Source organism: Amblyomma maculatum, chromosome 1, assembly GCF_055883805.1.
Source record: "Amblyomma maculatum isolate TAMU_Amacu chromosome 1, ASM5588380v1, whole genome shotgun sequence".
Taxonomy (NCBI): Eukaryota; Metazoa; Arthropoda; class Arachnida; order Ixodida; family Ixodidae; genus Amblyomma; species Amblyomma maculatum.
In genome coordinates this window covers 499,453,174-499,479,593 of record NC_139344.1, presented here as the reverse complement: position 1 = coordinate 499,479,593, position 26,420 = coordinate 499,453,174, and the positions used below count along the sequence as shown (strand labels likewise).

Genomic DNA, 26,420 nt, shown 5'->3' with positions numbered 1-26,420 from the left:
ACATAATACACAATATAACAACAGCCATAGCTCGAGGATACAACGTAAAATTCTGCTGGGTCCCGAGTCACGTGGGCATTAAAGGCAATGACAGAGCAGACACATGTGCTGCTGAAGCCCGCGACAAGCAAATAAAGAGCATAAGCATACCTTACAAAGACTGCACGAAACTTGTACATCTCAAATTAAAAGAAAAATGGCAGTCTGCCTGGGACAGTGAAGTGGGAAATAAACTACACTTGGTAAAGCCCATTTTGGGAGAATGGATGTCGTGCCGGCATAAGGAGCGTTTTATAGAAGTGATCCTATGCCGTCTCCGCATTGGACACACGCACCTGACACACAATTTTTTGTTGAAAAAAGAAGAGAAACCACGATGCGAAAAATGCGGAGAGGAACTAACTATTAACCACATTTTTTTCACATGCGCAAGTCTTGAAAGGATAAGAAAAAAATTTTTTGCAAAGTTTTACAAAGAATACATTCCTTTTCACCCTAAACTGATTTTAGATGATGATGGACTTGTTGATTTATCTTGTGTTTTTAGTTTCATAAGGGAAGCAAATGTTTTACACAAACTGTAGCAAAAAATGAAACATACGTCACTAAGAGAAACTGAAACCTTGTGCTAAGCACATCATGGTGTTGGCAGCTTAAGCGCCATTGGATCTAAAACAACCCAAGCTTTTAAAAGGAGATTTTTAAACAAATTAGTTTTTAACACACTCATTTTCCCATTTCTTGCAAAACAAAACTTTCACCTTGCTCGTGGCGCATGATAGCCTTAGTTGCTTATGCGCCAAAAAACCCAACACAACACAACACACCTACTTGACCAGCTTGGAACTCGGTTGTAGAAGACTGATGTAATTTGGTGTCTATTTCTTTTACTGCACTTTGCAGGGTGGCAAGTACATTGTTAAGGCTGCATAGCTGTGTTTTAATTTCATTTACTTCATCAAGAATAGTTTTTTGGCCCTCAAATATTTGTTCGTACAATTCCTTTTGCGTTGGTCCTGGATTGGTTTCTACATCGCCGCATAGAACTAATTTACACACCAGAAAACACTCGTAAGCAAGACTGGCACACTGCTGTGGGCACGGCAGGACCACAATGCAACGGTTGTCACTACGAACGCTGCTAAATGTTTCAGAAGGACCAACCTGCACAACGAAGAACAGTTGCCTGGTCAGCATCGTTGCAGTGCCGGGTCCACCGTGCCCACTGAGGCTGAAGCAACAGAGGGTCTCTTTTATAGCTATGGCTACCCATGACGTCATGCGGCGCTGACCAAAAGGTGTCGCCAGAAGATCAGGGCCACGAGGAGCTGATACTGCAAAGTGTTCGCTGGTTCGCACGAGTTCGCTCTTGTCGATGCTGATATGGTGATCTGCGCAGTTGAAGTTCGAAGCCGTTGATACTGCGGCGGTTCCCAGCAAAGCCTGCACAACGAAGAACAGTTGCCTGGTCAGCATCGTTGCAGTGCCGGTCCACCGTGCCCACTGAGGCTGAAGCAACAGAGGGTCTCTTTTATAGGTATGGCTACCCATGACGTCACGCGGCGCTGACCAAAAGGTGTCGCCAGAAGATCAGGGCCACGAGGAGCTGATACTGCAAAGTGTTCGATGGTTCGCACGAGTTCGCTCTTGTCGATGCTGATATGGTGATCTGCGCAGTTGAAGTTCGAAGCCGTTGATACTGCGGCGGTTCCCAGCAAAGCCTGCACAACGAAGAACAGTTGCCTGGTCAGCATCGTTGCAGTGCCGGGTCCACCGTGCCCACTCTTGCTTTACATGTAGGTCATATACACATCCCCCATAGTTTCTTGTGAACAAAAAATACAAAGAGGACAAGCTGTCGGGCTAGTTGGTTTTCCATAGTTATTGCAGCGCGTAGCCGGACAAGGACGAAGACGGAGGAACACGTAAGATGCAGAGGCACTGAACTGCGACTTTATTTTTGGAAATCAGCCAACCATGTCATATATATAACAGAGAAATGCCCACTAGAGGAACAAAATCTACACGTGGCGAAAGCAGGTGCAACAAAATCAAACAGGAGTATAAAAAATCGATAAATCTAAATGCTTAACACACGATTGACATGGTACAGTGACATAACATGATAATAGTGGCCGTAGGGAAAGTGCGTGAAAAATTAACAAAAATTCCCAGTCCTTAACAAGCAACAATGGCTAAAAAAGGTGAATGCGCAGAAAACATTTTTTATATTAGAGCTTGTTTAAAAAACCACAGAGAAACTTATGAGATGGACAAAAAATAATAAGTAAATTAAACATGAAAAAAGAAGAGAGAGAGATGCAAATGTTGAAACAAAATTGAAAGCCAACAATTAACACTGCAAAACAAAAAAAACAATGAATTAAACAATATGACGGACTGCAATTCAAAATGTATAAAACGAAGGCATGTAAAGAGTACAAATAAAATCAAAGATAAAATCAAGCACAATCAGAGAGAAAAGCAATTTCTTTGTTCGAAAGGAAAACTGCGGATGTGCTGACGCATTCATCCTTGTGCTTAGCAATCAAAGCGACTTCCACTATTTCGCGTGTAAGCTTGTTATGGGATCGGTTTAGAAGGGTCGTTTTCTGAAAGACAGGGGAGCATTTTCTATTGCGGTCACATGTGCGACAATGTACTGGCAGGTTTTTGTATGATGACCCTGAAAAATCATTGCTATGCTTCATTAAAGATGAATAATACATTGGCCAGTTTGGCTGATGTATGCTTTGCCACAAGATAGAGGGATGGAGTATACGAGCCCTTCTGCGCATGTTACGGCGGGATTCTTGTGCCTTGTGGTGCAGCCATTATCTCTCTTTGTCGTTTTGTTGACCATGCGACAAAGTCTTGATAGGCGGTGCGGGGCTGAAAAGACCACGTGAACGCCTGCCTTCTTACCAATCTTCTTGAGATTATGAGAAATCTTGTGGATATAAGGTATCATTGCTACCTTATTTCGCTGTTGGACTTCAGCTGAAGGGCCTGTCATCTTCATTTTGTAGTTCTTTAACATTTTTCTAGCCACAGAAGAGAGAAGTTTCTGCGGGAATCCTGACTGCGTCAGCCTGCGCACTTGAGCTGAAAAGCTATCCTGAAATTTATGCTTGCATGACTTCGTCAAGGCGTTACTAAAACCAGATTGCACAATATTCCTTTTAACCAACTTTGAATGAGCAATACCATAAGCTAAAATGGGTTTCTTGCTTCTTGGTTCGAACGCCCAGCAAACATGATTAGGAGTGAAAAAACGTCTTAGCTCGAGAAAACGAATGGAATTCTTGTCTGGCACTTCGTGGGTCTGCTCAAGTGGCGCCATTGTGTTCGCAAACACGGTCAGAACTTGAGATACCCGACTTAAAATGGTTTCATTATTGCAACCTAAGATAACTAAGTAATCATCTACGAACCGGAAGATCTTTAAATGCATGAGTTATCAAAGCTTTCATTAAGAGCTCTGTCATGCATGCAGAGGTAAAGGTCACTGAGAACTGGGGCAATGCATGATCCTGTACAGATCCCCTGCCTTTGTATAAAACGAGACCCATTCCAATCTGCAAGGTTGATTTGAGGTAAACCGACAACAATTCCAAAAAACCATCAACACTAATGCCGCACTTATTCTGAAAAGCCACGGCGCCATATTTGGACAGCCATTACTGTTGATGGTTTTGCATTGCCCCAGTTCTCAGTGACCTTTACCTCGGCATGCATGACAGAGCTCTTAATGAAAGCTTTGATAACTCATGCGTTTTAAAGATCTTCCAGTTCGTAGATGATTACTTAGTTATCTTAGGTTGCAATAATGAAACCATTTTAAGTCGGGTACCTCAAGTTCTGACCGTGTTTGCGAACACAATGGCGCCACTTGAGCTGACCCACGAAGTGCCAGACAATAATTCCATTTGTTTTCTCGAGCTAAGACTTATTTTCACTCCTAATCATGTTTGCTGGGCGTTCGAACCAAGAAGCAAGAAACCCATTTTAGCTTATGGTATTGCTCATTCAAAGTTGGTTAAAAGGAATATTGTGCAATCTGGTTTTAGCAACGCCTTGACGAAGTCACGCAAGCATAAATTTCAGGATAACTTTTCAGCTCTAGTGTGCAGGCTGACGCAGTCGGGATTCCCGCAGAAACTTCTTTCTTCTGTCGCTAGAAAAATGTTAAAGAAATACAAAATGAAGATGACATGCCCTTCAGCTGAAGTCCAACAGCGAAATAAGGTAGCAATAATACCTTATATCCAAAAGATTTCTCATAATGTCAAGAAGATTGGTAAGAAGGCAGGCGTTCACGTGGTCTTTTCAGCCCCGCACCGCCTATCAAGACTTTGTCGCATGGTCAACAAAACGACAGAGAGATAATGGCTGCACCACAAGGCACAAGAATCCCGCCGTAACATGCGCAGAAGGGCTCGTATACTCCATCCCTCTATCTTGTGGCAAAGCATACATCAGCCAAACTGGCCAATGTATTATTCATCTTTAATGGAGCATAGCAATGATTTTTCAGGGTCATCGTCCAAAAACCTGCCAGTGCATTGTCGCACATGCGACCGCAGTAGAAAATGCTCCCCTTACTTTCAGAAAACGACCATTCTAAACCGATCCCATAACAAGCTTACACGCGAAATAGTGGAAGCCGCTTTGATTGCTAAGCACAAGGATGAATGCGTCAGCACATCCTCAGTTTTCATTTCAAACAAAGAAATTCCTTTTCTCTCTTATTGTGCTTGATTTTATCTTTGATTTTATTTGCACTCTTTACATGCCTTCGTTTTATACATTTTGAATTGCAGTCAGGCATATTGTTTAATTCATTGTTGGTTTTTTGTTTTGCAGTGTCAATTGGTTGGCTTTCAATTTTGTTTCAACATTTGCATCTCTCTCTCTTCTTTTTTAATGTTTAACTTACTTATTATTTTTTGTCCATCTCATAAGTTTCTCTGCGGTTTTTTAAACAAGTTCTAATATTAAAAATATTTTCTGCGCATCCACCTTTTTTAGCCTTTGTTGGTTGTTAAGGACTGGGAATTTTTGTTGCTTTTTCACGCACTTTCACTATGGCCACTATTATCATGTTATGTCACTGTATCATGTCTATCATATGTTAGGCATTTAGATCATCATCATCATCAGCCTGACTCTACCCACTGCAGGGCGAAGGCCTCTCCCATATTTCTCCACTTAACCCGGTTGTGTGCTAGCTGCATCCACTTGACCCCCGCGAACTTCTTAATCTCATCCGCCCACCTAACTTTCTGCCGCCCCCTCCTACGCTTTCCTTCCCTTGGAAACCAGTTTGTTACCCTAAGCGACCATCGGTTATCCTCTCTTCGCACTACATGTCCTGCCCATGTCCATTTCTTCTTAATGTCCACTAGAATGTCGGTAACTTGAGTTATTTCTCTGACCCACTCTGCACGCTTCCTATCTCTTAATGTTACCCCTACCATTTTTTGTTCCATAGCCCTCTGGGTTGTCCTCAACTTAAGTAGAACTTTCTTGGTTAGCCTCCACGTTTCAGCCCCATAGGTGAGTACAGGTAAGATGCAGCTGTTGTATACTTTCCTCTTGAGCGATACCAGTAAGCTGCTAGACATAATCTGCGAGTGCTTGCCAAATGTGCTCCATCCCAATCTTATTCTTCTTGTTATTTCCTTTTCATGGTCCGGATCTGCGGTTACTACCTGTCCTAAGTAGACATATTCGCCTACTACTTTCAGTACTTCGCTACCTAATGTAAACTGCTGTTCCTTCCCGAGGCTGTTGAACATTACCTTAGTCTTCTGCATATTGATTTTCAAGCCTACCTTTCTACTTTTCCTGTTTAGGTCATCAATCATTATTTGTAGTTCATCTCCCGAGTTGCTTAGCAAGGCAATGTCATCAGAAAATCGCAGATTACTGAGGTATTCTCCATCTACCCTTATCCCTAACTGCTCCCCTTCCAAGTCTCTGAATACTTCCTCTAAGCAAGCTGTGAATAGTACTGGGGAGATTGTGTCTCCTTGCCTAACACCTTTCTTTATGGGAATTTTGTTACTTTCTTTATGCAGAACTATGGTTGCTGTGCAGCCACTATATATATCTTCCAGCACTTTCACGTACGGCTCGTCTACCCCCTGATTTCGCAATGCCTGCATCACCGCCGAGGTTTCAACTGAGTCAAATGCTTTTTCGTAATCAATGAATGCTATGTATAAGGGCTGGTTATATTCCGAGCATTTTTCTATCACCTGATTGATGGTATGGATATGATCGATAGTAGAGTACAGTTTCCGAAACATTGCTTGATCCTTTGCTTGATTGACGTCTAAGGTTGTTCTGATTCTATTAGCGATTACCTTCAGTTCAGTTCAGGCGTTCAGTCGTGTCTGACTCTTCGTGACCCTATGGACAATGTCACGCCACGCTTTCCGGTCTCTCACTATCTTCTTAACATCACATAGCTTCATCTGCAATGCCTCGAGAATGCCATCTAACCATCGCGTTCGCTGCCTACCCCTTCTCCGGCGACCCTCAACCTTTCCCAACGTCAAATCTTTCTCCTGCGACTCCTCTCTTCTCATCAGATGACCAAAGTAGCTGAGCTTTAACTTTAGAATTTGACCCTCCAATGAGCAGTCAGGGTTTATGGTCGACAATGTCGACTGATTTGATCTTCTGGCAGTCCAAGGAACTCTTAAGAGTCTTCGCCAGCACCACAATTCAAACGCGTCAATTCTTCGGCGGTCAGCCTTTTTCACAGTCCAACTCTCGCATCCATACATCACAACTGGAAAGACCATAGCACGGGTTATACGGATCTTGGTTGGCAGACTAATGTCTCTGCTCTTTACTAGGCGGTCAAGGCTAACCATTGCTCTCTTTCCCAGAAGCAGGCGTCTCCTAATTTCATGGCTGCAGTCTCCTTCCGAGGTAATCTTGGCGCCCAAGAACAGAAAATCTGTCACAGCTTCCACTTCTTGTCCATTGATACTCCAGGACTCGATAGGGCAAGACGCCATGATCTTCGTCTTTTTAATGTTCAGTTTAAGCCCAAACTTCTCACTCTCTTCTTGTACGCGCATCAGAAGTCTCTTGAGTTCCACTTCACTTTCTGCCATTAAAGTGGTATCATCCGCATATCTTAGTAAATACCTTATACGTAACAGACAGTAAGCTGATTGGTCTGTAATTTTTAAGGTCCTTAGAGTCCTCTTTCTTATGAATGAGGATAATGTTTGCATTCTTCCATGGTTCCGGTACCGTCGATGACATCAGGCACTGCGTATACAAGGTGGCCAGTTTTTCTAACACGATATCCCCCGTCCTTCAGCAAATCCGTAGTTATCTGCATTTAGATACATCGATTTTTATACTCGTGTTTGTCCCATGAATTTGAACCAGCCTTCCGCTACCTTGGCATTGCACATTCCACTGCATCCGTCAATCATCCCCAGTGCAGTGGCCTCGTGGAGCGTGTTAACCGCACCATCACGGATATACTCGCCTCCTTCGTGGCTCCGTCCCACAGAAACTGAGATCGTTTTGTTTCTGCGGCAGCTTTTGCACTCAACACTGCGAGGCAAGAAAACTGCCATGCATGTTGACAAGTTTGGTTTCAGTGCGACACATCACATAAGCTGCAAAATTTGTCCTTCAGTCATTTTATTGAAGAACTTGTAATGTGTTATATAATGTTGCGGGACCCTGTGCCCGCCTAGAGAGACACAGAACAGAGGACACCAGGCAAACACCACTTGCCCCAGCGCTCTTCTTTCGTTCTCTAACCCTCGCGCTGGCGCCGCGCTATAACTGATGTAATGTAGTTCACTGCGTTGTCCCCCTTTAAACAATTTCCCTCGTTATCTTGAATCCGATCTTGCTTTCTTTGATTCTTCTTCCCTAGCCAGCTTATATGGTTCCAGAATTTTCTTGCTCCGCCTCTAGAGGCATCATGTATATCAGCCATCCAGCGATCGGTGGACTGTCTTATTTTACTTTGGACGAGGGCCTGCACTTGAAGTTTCTTTTGTCGATATGATTCCCATTTTTGGTCGATTTCCTCCTGAGAAGCCTGTGCTTTCTCTGCCATTCAGTGTTCCCTTGAAGCAGCCCGTCGTTGTTCAATAGCTTCCCGGATTTCCTTATTCCACCAGCTCCGTGGCTTCCTCTTTCCATTCCAGCGGTTTGCTACTTTAACCTCCTGAATTTTACTCCTTATGAGTAGTTCTACCTGTTCATAATCCCAGTCCTCTATGGGGCTTTTCTCTATTGCTTCCTCTGTGTCTGCTGCTATCTGCGCTATTTGATCGTCGTTTAATTTTGCGTTTACGTTTTGTCTAAGTTCCATTTCTCATTTCATCAAGGGCCCCATCTGCAGACTAATACGTTTATGATCACTTCCCAGACTACACTCCCCTTCTTCGTCTATTTCCATTTTTGTGACCTTGCTATAAATTTGCTGCGACATTAGACAATAGTCAATGGTCGTCTGCCTGTTGCGGAATTCCCACGTGATTTGGCCTTCACATTTTGTTTCTCTATTTACTATAACTAGATCGTGTCGCTCGCAGAAATCTAGCATTAGCTTCCCGGTACAATCCGTGTATCCATCCAGATCGTCGATGTGGCCGTTCATGTCCCCCAGCAGAATAATATTGGCCCCATTTCCAAACTGGCTTATATCGTCACTGAGACATTCAACAAGATCCCTGTTTTCTTGCCTGCATTGATGTCCTGTTCCTAAATAAACTACCCCTAGCCATGTCCTTGTGCCGGCAATGGTTCCTGAAACCCAGATATGTTCTTTACAAGATGATTTAATTCTTTGCCAATTTGTTCCCTGGTGTATCAACATACCTACGCCTCCACCCTTTCTTTCCGTTCTCGTTCTGTTGCACCCTTCCCAGACGTAGCCTTCTATAAACGGCGGATCTTCTAGATCCCTGAGATGAGTCTCGCAAAGAGCGTACACACCTATTTTGTCATCCTTCAACTGCTGTTCTATCTCTAGCCATTTCGCTCTTTTTCTACCTCCTTGCATGTTTATGTAGCTGATCCTAGTGTTAAATTTCTTTTTTGTACTTTTCTTTCTCGACATACTCTTTGCCATTTTTGGGAGCTCAGCCTCCATTATTACACTTTCTTCTGCTTCACTTCTAACTACCTCTGTGCACGGAGTCCTTGCGGACCGCCTAAAAACGCTACAGCCCTGCCTGCCAAGCGCCAGCCGATCTCTGCTCCGACTCTTCTGTTAAAATGAATGCCATCTCGCTGAAAAGCCTTACCAAAACCTGCTTTATGTACCTCCCTGTTTACCTCAACCACTTCGAAACGCTTCTCCAGGCTTAACTTTCTTATGTCCTGATTAACTGTCACCACGTCCTTTTCCATCTTTCCGTTCAATCCTAGCACCTCTGGTACTGTGCATACAACTATCTGCGTCTGCTGTGTTATCTCCCTGATCTCGTCAACTCCCTTAGCTAAACTTTCCACCACTCCTGGAGCGTCACCATTTAGGACATCGTTTAGACCCGCGGCTACTATTACCATACTGCGCTCTGCGGAATCCTTCAACAGCCTATTTTTACTCTCTTTTAGTACATCCCTCATTGTTCTCCCTGGGAAGGCTCCAACCAACACTCTTTTATCACCCCTTACACGTTCCAAGATATCTCGCTTGCATCTGCTCATGTTAGAATCTCCGGCGATAAGCACCTGGGCCTTCTCTCTCCCTCTCCCAACTGTTGGCTCCTGCTTTCGGTTATCTGTGTCCTTATCTCTGGGATTTTCATTCTTCCTTACTTCTTCCTTTTTTTCCGGCGTCTTAGCTGCTTCTAAATAACTCTGACGGTTCGGATCCGCCTGACCTACTTTGCTTATGCCTTCCATGCCAGTGCTGGCCCCAGCCACGTGGCCCGCATTGGAATGTTCGTCCTTGTTGGTTCCAAGGACAAAGTCGGCCCCTTTCTTTTCAATCTGAGTAAGCTGTCCAAGCAGTTTCTGATTTTCCGTCCTTAGCAAATGTGCTTCATGTTCTAAATCCTCCACACGAGACACTAAACTGCCCCTTTCTTGATCAAATCTATCTAGACGTGCATTCAGTACGCAACATTGGCACAAAAAGTCGCTGCCTTCCGCTTCACCTACAGAATCAAAACGCGTTTCTTTGAGATTAACCTGCGCCTCACACTGAGTGCACTTTACCTTATTTTGATTGCACATCTTAAGCGCTCATCGACTGAACTATAACTGTTACGAATTCTTAGAATATACAAATTGCCAAAAGAAGACACAAGAAACGACTAGCAAACACGCGTTAAAAACCAAATCTGCGAATGCCAATAGCCTAGAAAGAAAAATATCTATCTAAACAAGATAGCTAAACAATAACCGCCAAGAAAACCTAGCTGCCGGCACGAAAAACCAGGCCGCTAGGACCAAGAGCTAAAATCTATTCTTTAGGCTGCACCTAACCTAACTAGCTGAAAAAGAAATAAGGTAATAAAAGAAAGAACTCATCTATTTGACGCTTCGGAAGCGCCCGCTGTCGCCAGTCCGTCCGTTTCCGGTAGCCACGTGCAATCGGAGGAGCGATGGAACACGCGTCCGCACCACACGGCTGTCAGCTGTCCGCATCACCAGCGGAAGCATCACCAGGCGGCTTCAATGCTCCCATAGGCGCCGCTTGGCGGTAATCACACTTTATCATTCTAGCCACTGTACGCGCGGAAGGGTAATCCCGGAGGCCATGTTAACACTATTATGGTACCTTTGGCAGCTACGAGAGGGAAACACATATTTGTGATATCATCATCAGCAGCTGCAAACGTTGTAGTTACTTCTGTCGTCTACTCGGGGGAACACGAATCCATATCCAAAACTCAATACTGCCTCCGCCAGGCTAGTGGCTGTTCCTTTGTTCACGTGTTTGGACAACTTTGGTGTTGGCCTCTATTTTTGCGTGATCTGCGGCCGCATCCGACTCAGTATGACTCTGAAGTTTTAGTAGTAGCGATTTCGCAGTGCAATGGCGGGCTCAAAGCCACGACAGTACTTACAAGTATTTTCGAAGTCGTACGCGGGAGGATTTCCCTGCTTCGTGCTGTCTAAGAAAGGAAAGAAGTTCGGATTTTGCACCGCGTGGTGCCTGTGATGTTAATGTTTCACATGGTGGCAAGTCCGACATTAAGATCCACATCTCTTCGAAAAAGCATCAAGGACACGTGCGAGCCGCGGACAGCGGCTCGAGGGGGAAAACGAAGATGGAGAGGGAGAAGAGGCCGTCTGCTGGCTGTTATGAGCTGCGGCCAGCACCCCCATTCCATGCTAGCGACCCGTGGGCCTTGGTGCCCGTGTTGTTGTGTGGATGTGTGTGTGCGCTCTTGTGCTATACTTGTGCCACGAGTCTTCTCCGAAGACCGCATGAGGCTAGTCATCTTGTCTTGCCCCGGATGAACTAAATGCGATTTCTGCATTGATTCAATCCCTGGTGCACGGCCGCTCCACGGAGCCCTTCGTGGCTCAGACGCAGGTTTGTTACATACTGCTTACATGCAAATCGGCCCCGAAGTGCGATCTATTTTACGAGGTAACCCGAACCTTGTATTTCGGCAAGATCCCCACTAAGGTACGACTGTATTACTTACGCCGTCCGGTAAGGAAAAGACCTGCATTTAAAAACAAGCAAGTCATCCGCAGCTGTGCTTTCTGGCCGCCTCTATTGCGTGCAGACACGTTCCACCGTGCATGCAGTGAGAATGATTTGTGCATTTCGCAAGGCGACAATGAAATGAAAATGCGGAGATTAAAAGCACCTGGCTGCTTTCGGGATGACTGGTTTTGTTCTACTGACAGTAATGTGCGGCTTCTGCAAGCTTTCAAGTGAGTTCTGTTGTTGGAACTCTAAATGAAACAGCTGTGATTGACGTTTGGTTATGTGTAAAGCACGAAGTTCGTTACTCGTCCGCTTTCATGAATGACATCAGTTCAGTTCAGGCGTTCAGTCGTGTCCGACTTTTCGTGACCCTATGGACCATGTCACGCCACGCTTTCCGGTCTCTCACTATCTTCTTAACATCACATAGCTTCATCTGCAATGCCTCGAGAATGCCATCTAACCATCGCGTTCGCTGCCTACCCCTTCTCCGGCGACCCTCAACCTTTCCCAACATCAAATCTTTCTCCAGCGACTCCTCTCTTCTCATCAGATGACCAAAGTAGCTGAGCTTTAACTTTAGAATTTGACCCTCCAATGAGCAGTCAGGGTTTATGGTCGACAATATCGACTGATTTGATCTTCTGGCAGTCCAAGGAACTCTTAAGAGTCTTCGCCAGCACCACAATTCAAACGCGTCAATTCTTCGGCGGTCAGCCTTTTTCACAGTCCAACTCTCGCATCCATACATCACAACTGGAAAGACCATAGCACGGGTTATACGGATCTTGGTTGGCAGACTAATGTCTCTGCTCTTTACTAGGCGGTCAAGGCTAACCATTGCTCTCTTTCCCAGAAGCAGGCGTCTCCTAATTTCATGGCTGCAGTCTCCTTCCGAGGTAATCTTGGCGCCCAAGAACAGAAAATCTGTCACAGCTTCCACTTCTTGTCCATTGATGCTCCAGGACTTGATAGGGCAAGACGCCATGATCTTCGTCTTTTTAATGTTCAGTTTAAGCCCAAACTTCTCACTCTCTTCTTGTACGCGCATCAGAAGTCTCTTGAGTTCCACTTCACTTTCTGCCATTAAAGTGGTATCATCCGCATATCTAAGGTTGTTGATACGTTTTCCAGCAATCTTCACTCCAGCTGAAGACTCGTCCAGACCGGCCTTCCTCATGATGCACTCTGCATATAGGTTAAATAGGCAGGGCGACAGTATGCAGCCTTGCCTCACCCCTTTCTCAATCGGAAACCAATCAGTAAGACCATGCCCAGTTCTGACTGTGGCCTCTTGCCCTTCATACAGGTTCCTGAGGAGACAGATGAGGTGAATTGGAACTCCCATCTCTCGGAGAGCTTGCCACAATCTGCTGTGATCTACGCAGTCAAACGCACACCCTTTATTTGATCTTGGAAACCAATTCCAAAATTTGTATATCATCCGCACTACCATCAGACTTTTACAGTATGAAACATTGTTTTTGTATGCTACTTTTTCGATAAATGACAGCCATGTGGCACTTTTGAGAACAATCTTGTTTGTGTTATGCCCCGTTGCCATCTGCTGCCTCTGACTGCACTCGCGAGTTTTGTTTCGTTAGTTTGGTGACTAAACAGCGTTTTGTTGCTCTTTTGGTGTGGTATAAGTGGTTCAACTTCTAAAAGCAAGTTTTTTTTTTTTTTGCAAACGAAGTAAGGGATAAAAGTTTAATGACAATTTGTTGCTACAATATATTAATCCATTTCTCTCCGCCACCAGCCCAAAGTGCCATGTCTGGTGAAGGTATATGTCTAATACTGATCAGTTAAGCGAGACAGAATGCATGAAACAACTGTTTTCACATAGAGGAATAGAGAAGAAATAATTCATTTGTAGCCAACGTGCATGAAGCAAAAAGGTACTATCATTGGCATGTTTTAACCTTTGCAGCATACTTGCGCTCTTGCTGCCCATGCAGCCACCAGTTGCTACTGTTACGATATGGACAAACTGTCCCGATGAACTAGAATTGGCAGGGATTGTCCACAATCACTATAATGTTTGGCTTCTGCTGTGCCTTGGTTGTATAGTCCTTCCCCCTAGCAATAGCAACACACTTTCACCACTAGTACATCAAGTGAAAGTTGCTGGTTTGCATCGTGCACCTTGCAGCAGCAACCTTGTGCCACTCTTAGGATAAATTAAATTTGAAGGGAATAAACACTGCATGTCATGAATAAGACACCAGTGGAGTGCACATCAATAGAGTGGCCAGATGTACCATTCACAGTAACATACTGCACCAGTGAAAACTGTCAAAAAGTGAAAACTGTCACCAGTGAAAACTGTCAAGCTCATAGCCAACTTTATTATAAGCGGAACTTTTTTCAGCTTCATCATGTAATGAGTTGCAAGACGAGAAGCGAAACTTTTCCATAGACGTATTATCAATAGTGGTCTTTAGTTAGAAATGTTGCAGTAAGGTGTTCACTTGGCACAAATGGTCTGAGGCTAAGGTTGATGGAAACTGCCTAGCCGGTGTCATCGTCCAGAAGAGCCAGACTTTTTCCATGGCCACAGTGAAAAATGTGATGTGCTTCCGAGCTTTTCCTTTCCTACTTTTTTACCCTCCTTCTTTGTTTATACATAACCTATTTTTCATTTTCAATTCAGTTTCATTGCTTCATTAACATACACCTGTATTTTTCACATTGAGAAAAAGATCCATGAGCAGTTTCATTGCTTTAAAATATGGACCTCTTTTAAGAACTTATTCCTGCTTAATTTCTTCACATGCACCAAGCAAAAACCATTAAGCTCTGGTGTCATAATTTCTGGATGCATAAACAATACTGCCCTACACTGTCACTATCTGCAAAAAAATCTGTTATTGTCTCTTGTAAAGCTGGGAAAAAGATACAAAATTCTTGTGATGCTCAAGTTGGAAGACAATCTGCATATTGTCGATTTCAGTCGTACTCCATGTCTGTCATCTTGAAGTAGAAGGGTATGAAAAGTGAACCAGATATGATTAACGCAGCCTTTCTGATATATTTTGTTCTCAGTGACTTATGAATACACAGCTTTCTAAATATATTTTCTGTTACATATGGCCCCTATAGCCAACATGATTAATGGTTTAGAAGAATGTCAATTTGGGCTAAATAGTTAAGCTTCATCTTGCGATAAAAAATTTTATGCGTGGCAATGTAGTGAAGATTTCCTACAGCCTACAAAATTTTCCCTGCCCACGTAGCTCCGGCGCATACCTTTAAGGCGGCGTGACGATCAAAGCTTCAAAACCGAAAATCGTGCTAGGAATAGCAAATAGCTACTTTGATGTGTGCATATATATATATATATATATATATATATATATATAGGAACGCATTATATCGCTGGCTTATTTGTTACTTTTGAGGAAATGAAAGAGCCAAGAAAAAGACAGGATGTGCAGCAATTCACGCTTTGTGTGCTCTTTTCTTCATCGCTCGGCAAGCCATGCTTCCCTTTATTTCGGTTTTCTTGCTCTACTGTGCTACTTGACTGGTGCCCTCGTGCGCGGACTGCTCCGTTTGCCTCGTTGAAATTCTGAGATTATGCGAGCAGTTTAGATTACGGTGGTAATTACATAATCAAGAAAATTCTACCAAATTGTGCTGATAGCCTACCATTTTACTTTTCCAATATTATTGATTTTAGTTGTTTGCAGATGTTCTTTCTTAATGTTACTGCTTATTAATTAGCATGCTCATATTGAAATCAACGAGTATGGATTTTTGCTAATTGTTTCTCCCCTTTTTATAATTTTTATGCAATATTGCATATTTCCCCATATTTATTTGGAGACATGTTCTGTCACACTGTAACAGCCACGCGTAATTATCACGCGAGGTTACGCATGATTTTAGGGTTCACAGAGACATCAGGGCACAGCTGTCATCCCCTTCATTGACTTCCGGTCTTCAAGACGGCGCCGCGGCACTCCCTCTTACAGGCATAACCGGTGGATCACGTACGTGCGTGGTTCAGGCTTTCTGCCGTGGGGACCGCCACCATCACATTAAGGTCCGATCTTTATTATTTGTGGATACCTGGTCACACTAGTGACCAGGTATCCACAACTGTTTAATGTTAGCTTGGGGTTATCGGTTGATCACTGTCGGAAGCGAGGAAATCCTGACATTAACACAGGTATATCCACCTCTTCTGCTGTTGTGTCATGGGTGGTTGCAGCAAGTGCATAAATTCTCTAGGCACAGGTAAGCACCACTGTGCCTTGTACACACTTGATACCTGCAGTATCGACGGAGAGCAAATATTTCATACTGGTACTGTAGTATTTGTGGCAGCCGCTTTGGAATAAATGTAAGGCATTAGCTTCCGCTCCAGGGGTAATGGTTATGGTTTATTGGCTTGGAGGCGAAACTGTCCACCTAGCTGAATACTGAACACATGCTTACCCGTTGCAATTTCCGTGAAGCCTGTGAGAGAGCTGTCCTCGACTGCAGCGCCACCTGCTTTCACGCCGCAGACTCGAGTTTCGCCATCACGACTTATCCCACGAGGTCCAGTGAAAATGCAAATTTCTCCTTCAGGAAGGTGGTTAAGCTGGAATGAATGGATGTTTTATATAAAGGAAAAAAGCCCATGATGACAGAAAAGGAATGCATTACCGGAATGTTGTTACCAACAGAAATTTGGTTACCGAAGAGGCTGTTGTTGTTGTGTTGGGTTTTAGGGCACATGGGAAACTAAGGCCATCATGCGCCAAGACTTTGATTAATAAGTTTACTTCGTTTAAAAACATCAAAAATAGAAGAAATTTCGACAATAGCATTCTCTCTTTGTGAGAAACTGATGAAATGGGATTTGTTTACTATCGAAACACATAAAATGTTTCCTCATATTTCGTACATAATATTAGAATGGGGTTAACTGTCAGTTGTTTATTGCATGTCTCACATGTAGGTTTTTCTTACTCCCCTTGTATGAAGTTGTGTGTGAGATGTGTATGTCCAATGCGAAGGCGACACAGGATCGTGAAAAAAAAAAAACGCTCTATAAAACTCGATAATTTCAGTCTTGAATAATAGGCTTTACGAAGTGTAGCTTGTTATTTGTTTCATTATCCCTTGAAGCCTCGTGATTTTATTTTAGTGTTATGGGCGCGTGATGCACATTCGTCCTCTTTTTCATTCCCCCTGATCCACATGTGGCTGGGGACCCAGCATATTTTTAAACCTGTCCTTTTTTATCGGCTTTTACAAAATCGTGGGTGATATCTCCAATTAAGGCCTCCGTTGCATTTTTGTGGTGCAATGCTGTAATTACACCCCGCAGGGGGCACCTGTTAAAGCAGGTGTTTGTGTGTTTTGTGCGACACCACGAACCCCGAGCACCCACGCTTAGCCGTGCGTGGCATCGTCGTGTCTGGGGAAAAGGGCATCCTGGTGGTTGAGCCGATGCCGAGTGTTTGGACCCTTAAGGCCCCTTGGTGGAGGCAACACACCACTTTGGCCCACGCTTCCCATAGACGGCATCTTCGGGCTGACCCACCCAGGGGAAATCGGCAGTCGCCTTTTCCTAACCTCCCCTCCATCTTTCACTTTCCTATCTTCTTTCTCAGAACTTTCCTGTCTTCTCCTCCCTTCTCGCTTTTTCCTTTTTCCTGGCGGCGAGGGAACCTTGTGTGGTTAACCACCCTGCGTTACGCCGTGTTTGGTTATAGTCGGAGTGTACAGCTGACATGGCCAGGACTCTGTACAAGCTCCTTTCCCGTCCCCTTGTTGGGCTCTATGGTGGGTGGCTGCCACTTTGGCCGAAAAATATCACACATTTTATGGCTGCTTCTCTTTCTGGAACTGATCGCCCTCTCAAAAGAGGGCGGACCGATGTAACCCATGAATTTTTCCAAAAAAACAAAGAAGTTTTCCCAAAGTACTAAGTGATACATAGTGAAGAGTGAAGGGTGCAGTGAAGGGTGCAGCGGTGGCGTAGCGGTAGAACATCCGCCTCGCATGCAAGAGGACCGGGGCTCAAATCCCGGTGCCGCGCAATTCTCCACCGGAACAAAAAAAAAAAAAATCCACGTGTCGATGGAATTGCATAAACAGGTTTGGGGTGCGACCTGATGCCGATGAACACCTCCGGCAATGCACTCTTTCACCAGAACAGGAGTTGGCCACCCTGGTGCTGTAATTGGCCACAACCTCCTATGATAAGCTCCATGAAACCCCGGCCCTCAGTCACCAGCGGCTGCGGAACAACTGACCACGGCGGCGGTCAGACCTGTGACGCAGCAGGGGGTGCTAAGAAAGCCTGGTTCTGCTGGACAGGCCGCCATTGGAAACTGACCCTGTCAACGTTTAATGCTAGAACCCTAGCTAGTGAAGCTAGTTTAGCAGTGCTGTTAGAGGAACTAGAGGGCATGAAATGGGATGTCATAGGGCTTAGTGAGGTTAGGAGGCCGAATGAGGCATACACTGTACTGAAGGATGGGCATGTACTGTGTTATTGAGGTTTACCAGAGAGGCGACAACTAGGAGTAGGTTTCCTTGTAGAGAAGTATATAGCGGGTAATATAGATGAATTCTATAGTATTAATGAGAGGGTTGCTGGCATCGTAATTAGGCTTAATAAGCGGTATAAACTGAAGGTTGTACAGGCCTATGCACCTACATGTAGTTATGATGACCAGGCAGTTGAAAGCTTCTATGAAGATGTAGAATCGGCAATGCGAAAATTAAAGACGCAGTATACTGTACTAACGGGCGACTTCAATGCCAAGGTAGGGAAAAAACAGACAGGAGACAAGGCAGTAGGTGACTATGGCATTGGCTCTAGGAATAGCAGGGGAGAGTTACTAGTTGAGCTTGCAGAGCGCAATAACTTACGAATCATGAATGCCTTCTTCAGCAAACGGAAGAACCGGAAATGGACATGGAAAAGTCCTAACGGAGAGACTAAAAATGAAATCGACTTCATAATGTGTTCAACCCCCGCTATTATGCAGGATATAGAGGTAATCGGGAAAGTGCGATGCAGTGACCACAGGATGGTGAGGTCCCGAATTAGCCTAAATCTGAAGAAGGAACGCAACAGATTAGTAAGAAAGAAACCCATCAACGAATTAGCGGTGAGGGGGAGGGCAGAAGAGTTCAGGATCTCGCTACAGAATAGGTATTCAGCTCTGAGGATAGCGATATTACCCTAGAGGCAAGGAACAATAATTTCAGAGATATCATTACTGAGTGCGCTGTAGAAGTAGGCGGTAGGATAGTTAGAGAGGATACCGGTAAGCTGTCTAAGGAGACGAAACATGTGATTAGGAAACGTAAGATTATGAAAGCTTCCAATCCAACAGACCAGATCGAATTGGCCGAGATATCAAAGCTAATCAATAAGCGCAGAGTGGCCGATATAAGGAAGTATAACATGGAGAAAATTGAGCATGCTGTAAAGAACGGGGGAAGCCTTAAAGCGGTAAAGAAGAAATTGGGCATAGGTAAAAACCAGATGTATGCGATAAGGGACAAGGCGGGCAACGTCATCACTAATATGGACAAGATAGTCAAAGTAGCCGAGGAGTTCTATACAGATCTCTACAATAGCCAAAGTAGTCTGGACCGTAATGAGATTGGCGGTAGGGAAAAACAGTCAGACGTTCCACCAGTGACGAAGGACGAGGTCAAGAAAGCACTAGAAACTATGAAAAGGGGGCAATCAGCTGGAGAGGATCAGATAACTACAGATTTGCTGAAAGACGGGGGGGATATCGTGCTAGAAAAACTGGCCACCCTGTATACGCAGTGCCTCGTGTCATCGACGGTACCGGAACCATGGAAGAATGCAAACATTATCCTCATTCACAAGAAAGGGGACTCTAAGGACCTTAAAAATTACAGACCAATCAGCTTACTGTCTGTTATGTATAAGGTATTTACTAAGGTAATCGCTAATAGAATCAGTACAACCTTAGACTGCAATCAAGCAAAGGATCAAGCAGGGTTTCGGAAACTGTACTCTACTATCGATCATATCCATACCATCAATCAGGTGATAGAAAAATGCTCGGAATATAACCATAGCATTCATTGATTACGAAAAAGCATTTGACTCAGTTGAAACCTCGGCGGTGATGCAGGCATTGCGAAATCAGGGGGTAGACGAGCCGTACGTGAAAGTGCTGGAAGATATATATAGTGGCTGCACAGCAACCATAGTTCTGCATAAAGAAAGTAACAAAATTCCCATAAAGAAAGGTGTTAGGCAAGGAGACACAATCTCTCCAGTACTATTCACAGCTTGTTTAGAGGAAGTATTCAGAGACTTGGAATGGGAGCAGTTAGGGATAAGGGTAGATCGAGAATACCTCAGTAATCTGCGATTTGCTGATGACATTGCTTTGCTAAGCAACTCGGGGGATGAACTGCAAATAATGATTGATGACCTAGACAGAAAAAGTAGAAAGGTAGGCTTGAAAATCAATATGCAGAAGACTAAGGTAATGTTCAACAGCCTCGGGAAGGAACAGCAGTTTACATTAGGTAGCGGAATACTGGAAGTAGTAGGCGAATATGTCTACTTAGGACAGGTAGTAACCGCAGATCCAGACCATGAAAAGGAAATAAGAAGAATAAGATTGGGATGGAGCGCTTTTGGCAAGCACTCGCAGATTATGACTAGCAGCTTACCGGTATCGCTCAAGAGGAAATTATACAACAGTTGTGTCTTGCCTGTACTCACCTATGGGGCTGAAACGTGGAGGCTAACCAAGAGAGTTCTACTTAAGTTGAGGACAACCCAGTGGGCTATGGAACGAAAAATGGTAGGGGTAACAATAAGAGATGGGAAGCGTGCAGATTGGGTCAGAGAAATAACTCAAGTTACCGACATTCTAGTGGAAATTAAGAAGAAGAAATGGACATGGGCAGGACATGTAGTGCGAAGAGAGGATAACCGATGGTCGCTGAGGGTAACAAACGGGATTCCAAGGGAAGGAAAGCGTAGCAGGGGGCGGCAGAAAGTTAGGTGGGCGGATGAGATTAAGAAGTTCGTAGGGGTCAAGTGGATGCAGCTAGCACAGAACCGGGTTAAGTGGAGAAATATGGTAGAGGCCTTCGCCCTGCAGTGGGTATAATCAGGCTGATGATGATGATGATGATGAGTGAAAAGCAAAAATCAGCAAGAATTATCTCCCCATTCATAGTTGAGAAATCACTGACAAGTGCACTAGGTGCAGGTTACAGGGTGAAAAAACTGGCAAGTGGAGACCTACTGTTTGAATTGAAAGACTACATGCAATACTCGAAACTGTCCAACATTGAGTCTATCGGGGACATACCTGTCTCGATCACTGCTCATCGATCACTGAACACTGTCCGAGGTGTGATTTCAGAAAATGATTTCATACACTTGACAGAAAAAGAACTGTTAGAAGGACTTGCTTATCAGAACGTTGTAAATGTCCAGAGGATTAAGATAAGAAACGAAAACAAAGAAGTCCCAACGAAGCACATTGTCCTTACATTTGCTTCCAGTGCTCTCCCTGACACCATTGAAGTAGGCTACCTGAAGATTAGTGTAAGATATTATATACCGAACCCTAGACGATGCTTTAACTGCCAGAAATTCGGCCACGGCTCACAGAGTTGTCGCGGTCGCCGAACTTGTGCGAAATGCGCTTCAAAAGAACACTCAACTGATGAATGCACCGAAACCACATTGCAGTGTGCTAACTGTGAAGGAGAACACCCTGCTTATTCAAGGTCTTGCCCCACGTGGAAAACTGAAAAAGAAGTAATCACTATCAAAACAAAAGAAAACTTGTCATATAAAGAAGCGCGACAAAAACTGGCTACTACTCCTGCTTTTCAGTTCACTGCAAAACCAAGTTATTCTGGTATGGCACAACGGTGCAGGGTGCCACACCAGCATTTAGCACCTGCCCAGGCCACACAGAGTGAGCCTCGGGCAGAGCTACCCGTGCCCCAGGTGAAAGTGGCTCATGCTGCTCCCCCACCTCCATCTCAAAAGAAGGCTATGCAGCCCTCCGGGTTGACAAGCCTGAAGGTCTCTCCTCATGAGGCGAGGCCTAACACGAAAGAACACTTATCTGGGGCGCGCTCCTCCGCTGCCTCTGAAGAGGAGGCAGTGGACACGAGCCCCGGTAGGGCTGTGCCTTCGACGTCAGACGGACAACGGCACAGCTTAGGCCGTCAAAAAAAAAGACAGGCCCCGAGTCGTTGGGCCAAAAAAAAACCTAAGCTAGTTTTCACGTTTTTCATAAAATAAGATGGCGTGTATAATACATTGGAATTGTAGAGGACTACTAAATAATTACAGCGACATAAAGGACATCCTGGCTACATTCTCCCCATTGGCTTTGTGTCTCCAGGAAACCAACTTAGGTCCTCAGAACAAAAATTTCCTTAAGAATTATAAAATCATCCGCCGGGACCGGGAGCTGTCCAGCAGACTCTCAGGTGGTGTAGCCATCGTCGTGAAAACTGGAGTCGCTGCTCAGGAGCTGACTCTTAATACCAGACTTGAAGCGGTAGCAGCCACATTATTAACACATAAAACCATCACAGTATGTTCAGTATACCTCCAACCACACATCAAGATAGCACTAGATGATTTAGAAGACCTTTTACAACAGCTTCCCGAGCCGTATCTTTTAGTTGGTGATTTTAATGCTCATTCGTGTCTTTGGGGCAGCGAGCAAACAGATACTCATGGTCAGCTTATCGAAGATTTTATTTTAAGCAGCAACGTGTGTCTCCTAAACTCTGGCAATCCAACATACTACTCCCCAGCCACAGGCAAAGCGAGTTGTTGCGGCAGCACGTCTATCTATTCCCCAATCCACAGGAGTAGTGCACCAAAACCACAAAGTCTGGTGGACACAGGACTGTAAAGAGGCCAAAAAAGAACAAAATAAAGCCTGGGGTATTTTTCGGAGATACCCAACCATGAAAATCTGAGTTTTTAAAAAAGCAAGAGCCAAAGCTAGATATATTCGTCGTAATGCCGAAAAAAAATTATGGCAGAAGTATGTCACATCTATAAACAGCTCCACAACATCAAAAAAAAATGTGGGAACAAATTCATAAACTAAATGGCAGCTTCTCCCCATTTACAATTCCAATCTTCACAGCTCCTAATACACAGACAAGCATCGAAGAACAAGCTAAAATACTAGGGGAGCATTTCCACAAAATTTCGAGTTCTGCACACTATACGGAAACATTCTTAAGTACAAGGACAGGATTGAAAAATAGGCTTCCTACGAGGGGCAGCACGAACACACCCTATAGGTTGATTATGCTGCAAGAACTGAAGGATGTTCTCGCTTGCGGTAAAAAAACTGCACCTGGTCCTGATGAGATTCATTATGAGATGCTCGCCCATCTATCAGAAGCATCTGTAGAAGCGCTTCTAAAGTTTTTTTAACAAAATCTGGGTACTAGCTAAAATACCGGAGACTTGGAAAAGAGCCATAATTGTGCTGTTCCTAAAACCCGGCAAGCCGCCGACCTGTCCTGGGAGTTGCTTAGCAAAATCTTTTGAAAGTATTTTAAACACTAGAATAACTTTTATTTTAGAATCAAGTAAACTGCTTAATATTCATCAGTGCGGTTTTAAGAAAGGGTGCTCAACTACAGACCATCTAGTGCACCTCGAAAACACTGTCCGCGAGGCGCTTATACATAGACAGCATTGTCTCGCTGTTTTCTTCGATCTAGAAAAGGCATATGATACAACTTGGAGATTCGGCATCCTACGTGATCTAGCAGCTTTGGGCATCTGTGGTCGAATGCTCAGTGTTTTAAAAGACTCTTTCACATCGTTCATTCCAAGTGCGCCTCGGTACCACCTTGTCAAGAAGCTTCATTCAGGAGAATGGGGTACCTCAGGGGTGCATTCTAAGCACAACGCTTTTTGTTGTAAAAATCAATTCCATTACCAATGAAATCCCAAATTCCATTATGTGTTCACTCTACGTAGATGACCTCCAGATAGCCTGCACCTCTTCCAATATATCAACGTGTGAGAGACAAATACAAATAACAATAAATAAACTAGTGGCATGGGCCGACAAAAATGGGTTTCAGTTTTCCCCCCAAAAGACGGTGGCAGTTATGTTTTCACTCAAACGGGGTATTCAGAACAACCCTGTCTTGCACTTAAATAGAACCGAATTACCAGTTAAAGAAGAGCACAAATTCCTAGGCATTACTTTCGATAAAAAACTCACATTTCTACCTCACATAAACACACTAAAAAAGAAAGCCTCAAAATCTCTTAACATACTGAAAGTTCTTTCGCGGAAACAATGGGGTTCCGACAGGGCATGTCTTTTACATGTATACCGTTCTGTTGTACGCTCCCGCGTGGACTATGGGAGTATAGTGTACGGTTCAGCTAGGCCTTCATATCTAAAAAAACTGGACCCTGTACATAACTTAGGTCTGCGCCTTGCATGCGGTGCATACAGAACATCCCCTATAAGCAGCCTGTATGTAGAAACAAATGAGCCTTCACTGGAAGACAGACGAATAGCCCTCACGTGTGCTTACATTCTAAGAATAAGGTCACAGAAAAAACACCTCTGTTATCCAGTTGTCACAACTTGCCCCTCTCGATTAATTTTCACAAATAAACCCAAAGCAACAAGGCCACTGATCATGCGATTCGAAAGCATGTGCAGTGAGTTGCAGGTCCTGGACACCTTGCCTGATGTCGCACAAAACAACAGCCCTCTACCTCCATGGTACAGTCTTCCTGAAATCTGTGACCTCACTCTCACACAGTTTCCAAAAACCAAAACCCCACAAGAGCACATTATTCAGGAATTCCTAAATTTGCAGGAAAAGTACAAAAACTTCACAGACTTTTATACCGATGGATCTAAAACTGCTGTGTACACTGGAAGTGCAGTTGTGCAAGGAGATTCTGTGGAAATCATAAGACTTCCACACTGTGCGTCTATTTTCACTGCTGAATCCTATGCCATTTCTGTTGCCGTAGAGAAAATATTAAAAGAGAATGTCATAAACAGCATTATATTTACAGACTCTCTAAGTGTTCTCACAGCTCTAAATTCCAGAAATGCAGCTGCTCCTTTACTCGGAAACATAATACACAATATAACAACAGCCATAGCTCGAGGATACAACGTAAAATTCTGCTGGGTCCCGAGTCACGTGGGCATTAAAGGCAATGACAGAGCAGACACATGTGCTGCTGAAGCCCGCGACAAGCAAATAAAGAGTATAAGCATACCTTACAAAGACTGTACGAAACTTGTACATCTCAAATTAAAAGAAAAATGGCAGTCTGCCTGGGACAGTGAAGTGGGAAATAAACTACACTTGGTAAAGCCCATTTTGGGAGAATGGATGTCGTGCCGGCATAAGGAGCGTTTTATAGAAGTGATCCTATGCCGTCTCCGCATTGGACACACGCACCTGACACACAATTTTTTGTTGAAAAAAGAAGAGAAACCACGATGCGAAAAATGCGGAGAGGAACTAACTATTAACCACATTTTATTCACATGCGCAAGTCTTGAAAGGATAAGAAAACAATTTTTTGCAAAGTTTTACAAAGAATACATTCCTTTTCACCCTAAACTGATTTTAGATGATGATGGACTTGTTGATTTATCTTGTGTTTTTAGTTTCATAAGGGAAGCAAATGTTTTACACAAACTGTAGGAAAAAATGAAACATACGTCACTAAGAGAAACTGAAACCTTGTGCTAGGCACATCATGGTGTTGGCAGCTTAAGCGCCATTGGATCTAAAACAACCCAAGCTTTTAAAAGGAGATTTTTAAACAAATTAGTTTTTAACACACTCATTTTCCCATTTCTTGCAAAACAAAACTTTCACCTTGCTCGTGGCGCATGATAGCCTTAGTTGCTTATGCGCCAAAAAAACCCAACACAACACAACACAACTTTCTGCCATTAAAGTGGTATCATCCGCATATCTTAGTAAATACCTTATACGTAACAGACAGTAAGCTGATTGGTCTGTAATTTTTAAGGTCCTTAGAGTCCTCTTTCTTATGAATGAGGATAATGTTTGCATTCTTCCATGGTTCCGGTACCGTCGATGACATCAGGCACTGCGTATACAAGGTGGCCAGTTTTTCTAACACGATATCCCCCCGTCCTTCAGCAAATCCGTAGTTATCTGCATTTAGATACATCGATTTTTATACTCGTGTTTGTCCCATGAATTTGAACGAGCCCTCCGCTCCTTTGGCATTGCACATTCCACTACATCCGTCAATCATCCCCAGTGCAATGGCCTCGTGGAGCGTGTTAACCGCACCATCACGGATATACTCGCCTCCTTCGTGGCTCCGTCCCACAGAAACTGAGATCGTTTTGTTTCTGCGGCAGCTTTTGCACTCAACACTGCGAGGCAAGAAAACTGCCATGCATGTTGACAAGTTTGGTTTCAGTGCGACACATCACATAAGCTGCAAAATTTGTCCTTCAGTCATCTTATTGAAGAACTTGTAATGCGTTATATAATGTTGCGGGCCCCTGTGCCCGCCTAGAGATAGACACAGAACAGAGGACACCAGGCAAACACCACTTGCCCCAGCGCTCTTCTTTTGTTCTCTAACCCTCGCGCTGGCGCCGCGCGCTTGTCTCGCGCTCGTCCTGCGCCTCTTCCTTTTCTGGCGCAGCGCTCCTCGGCGTGCACCGTAACATCTTTCCACCGGGGGGGGGGGGGGGGGGAGTTT

At 44.2% G+C, this 26,420-nt stretch overlaps 1 protein-coding gene across 9 annotated transcripts in view; it reads left to right on the top strand.

The window, feature by feature from the left end:
• The window catches only part of LOC146210312 (uncharacterized), a 165,457-nt gene that overhangs the window by 69,409 nt on the left and 69,628 nt on the right, over positions 1 to 26,420 (top strand). For 2 of the 9 annotated variants that reach the window (XM_084609299.1, XM_084609304.1), the window contains exon 4: positions 12,978 to 14,961. The exons of the other annotated variants lie outside the window; for them this stretch is intronic. In XM_084609299.1, the coding sequence (XP_084465425.1) occupies positions 12,978 to 12,985 (8 nt within the window). In that variant the 3' untranslated portion in view covers positions 12,986 to 14,961. Of the gene's footprint in view, positions 1 to 12,977; positions 14,962 to 26,420 lie in introns of those variants that run through there. 9 annotated transcript variants of the gene reach the window in all.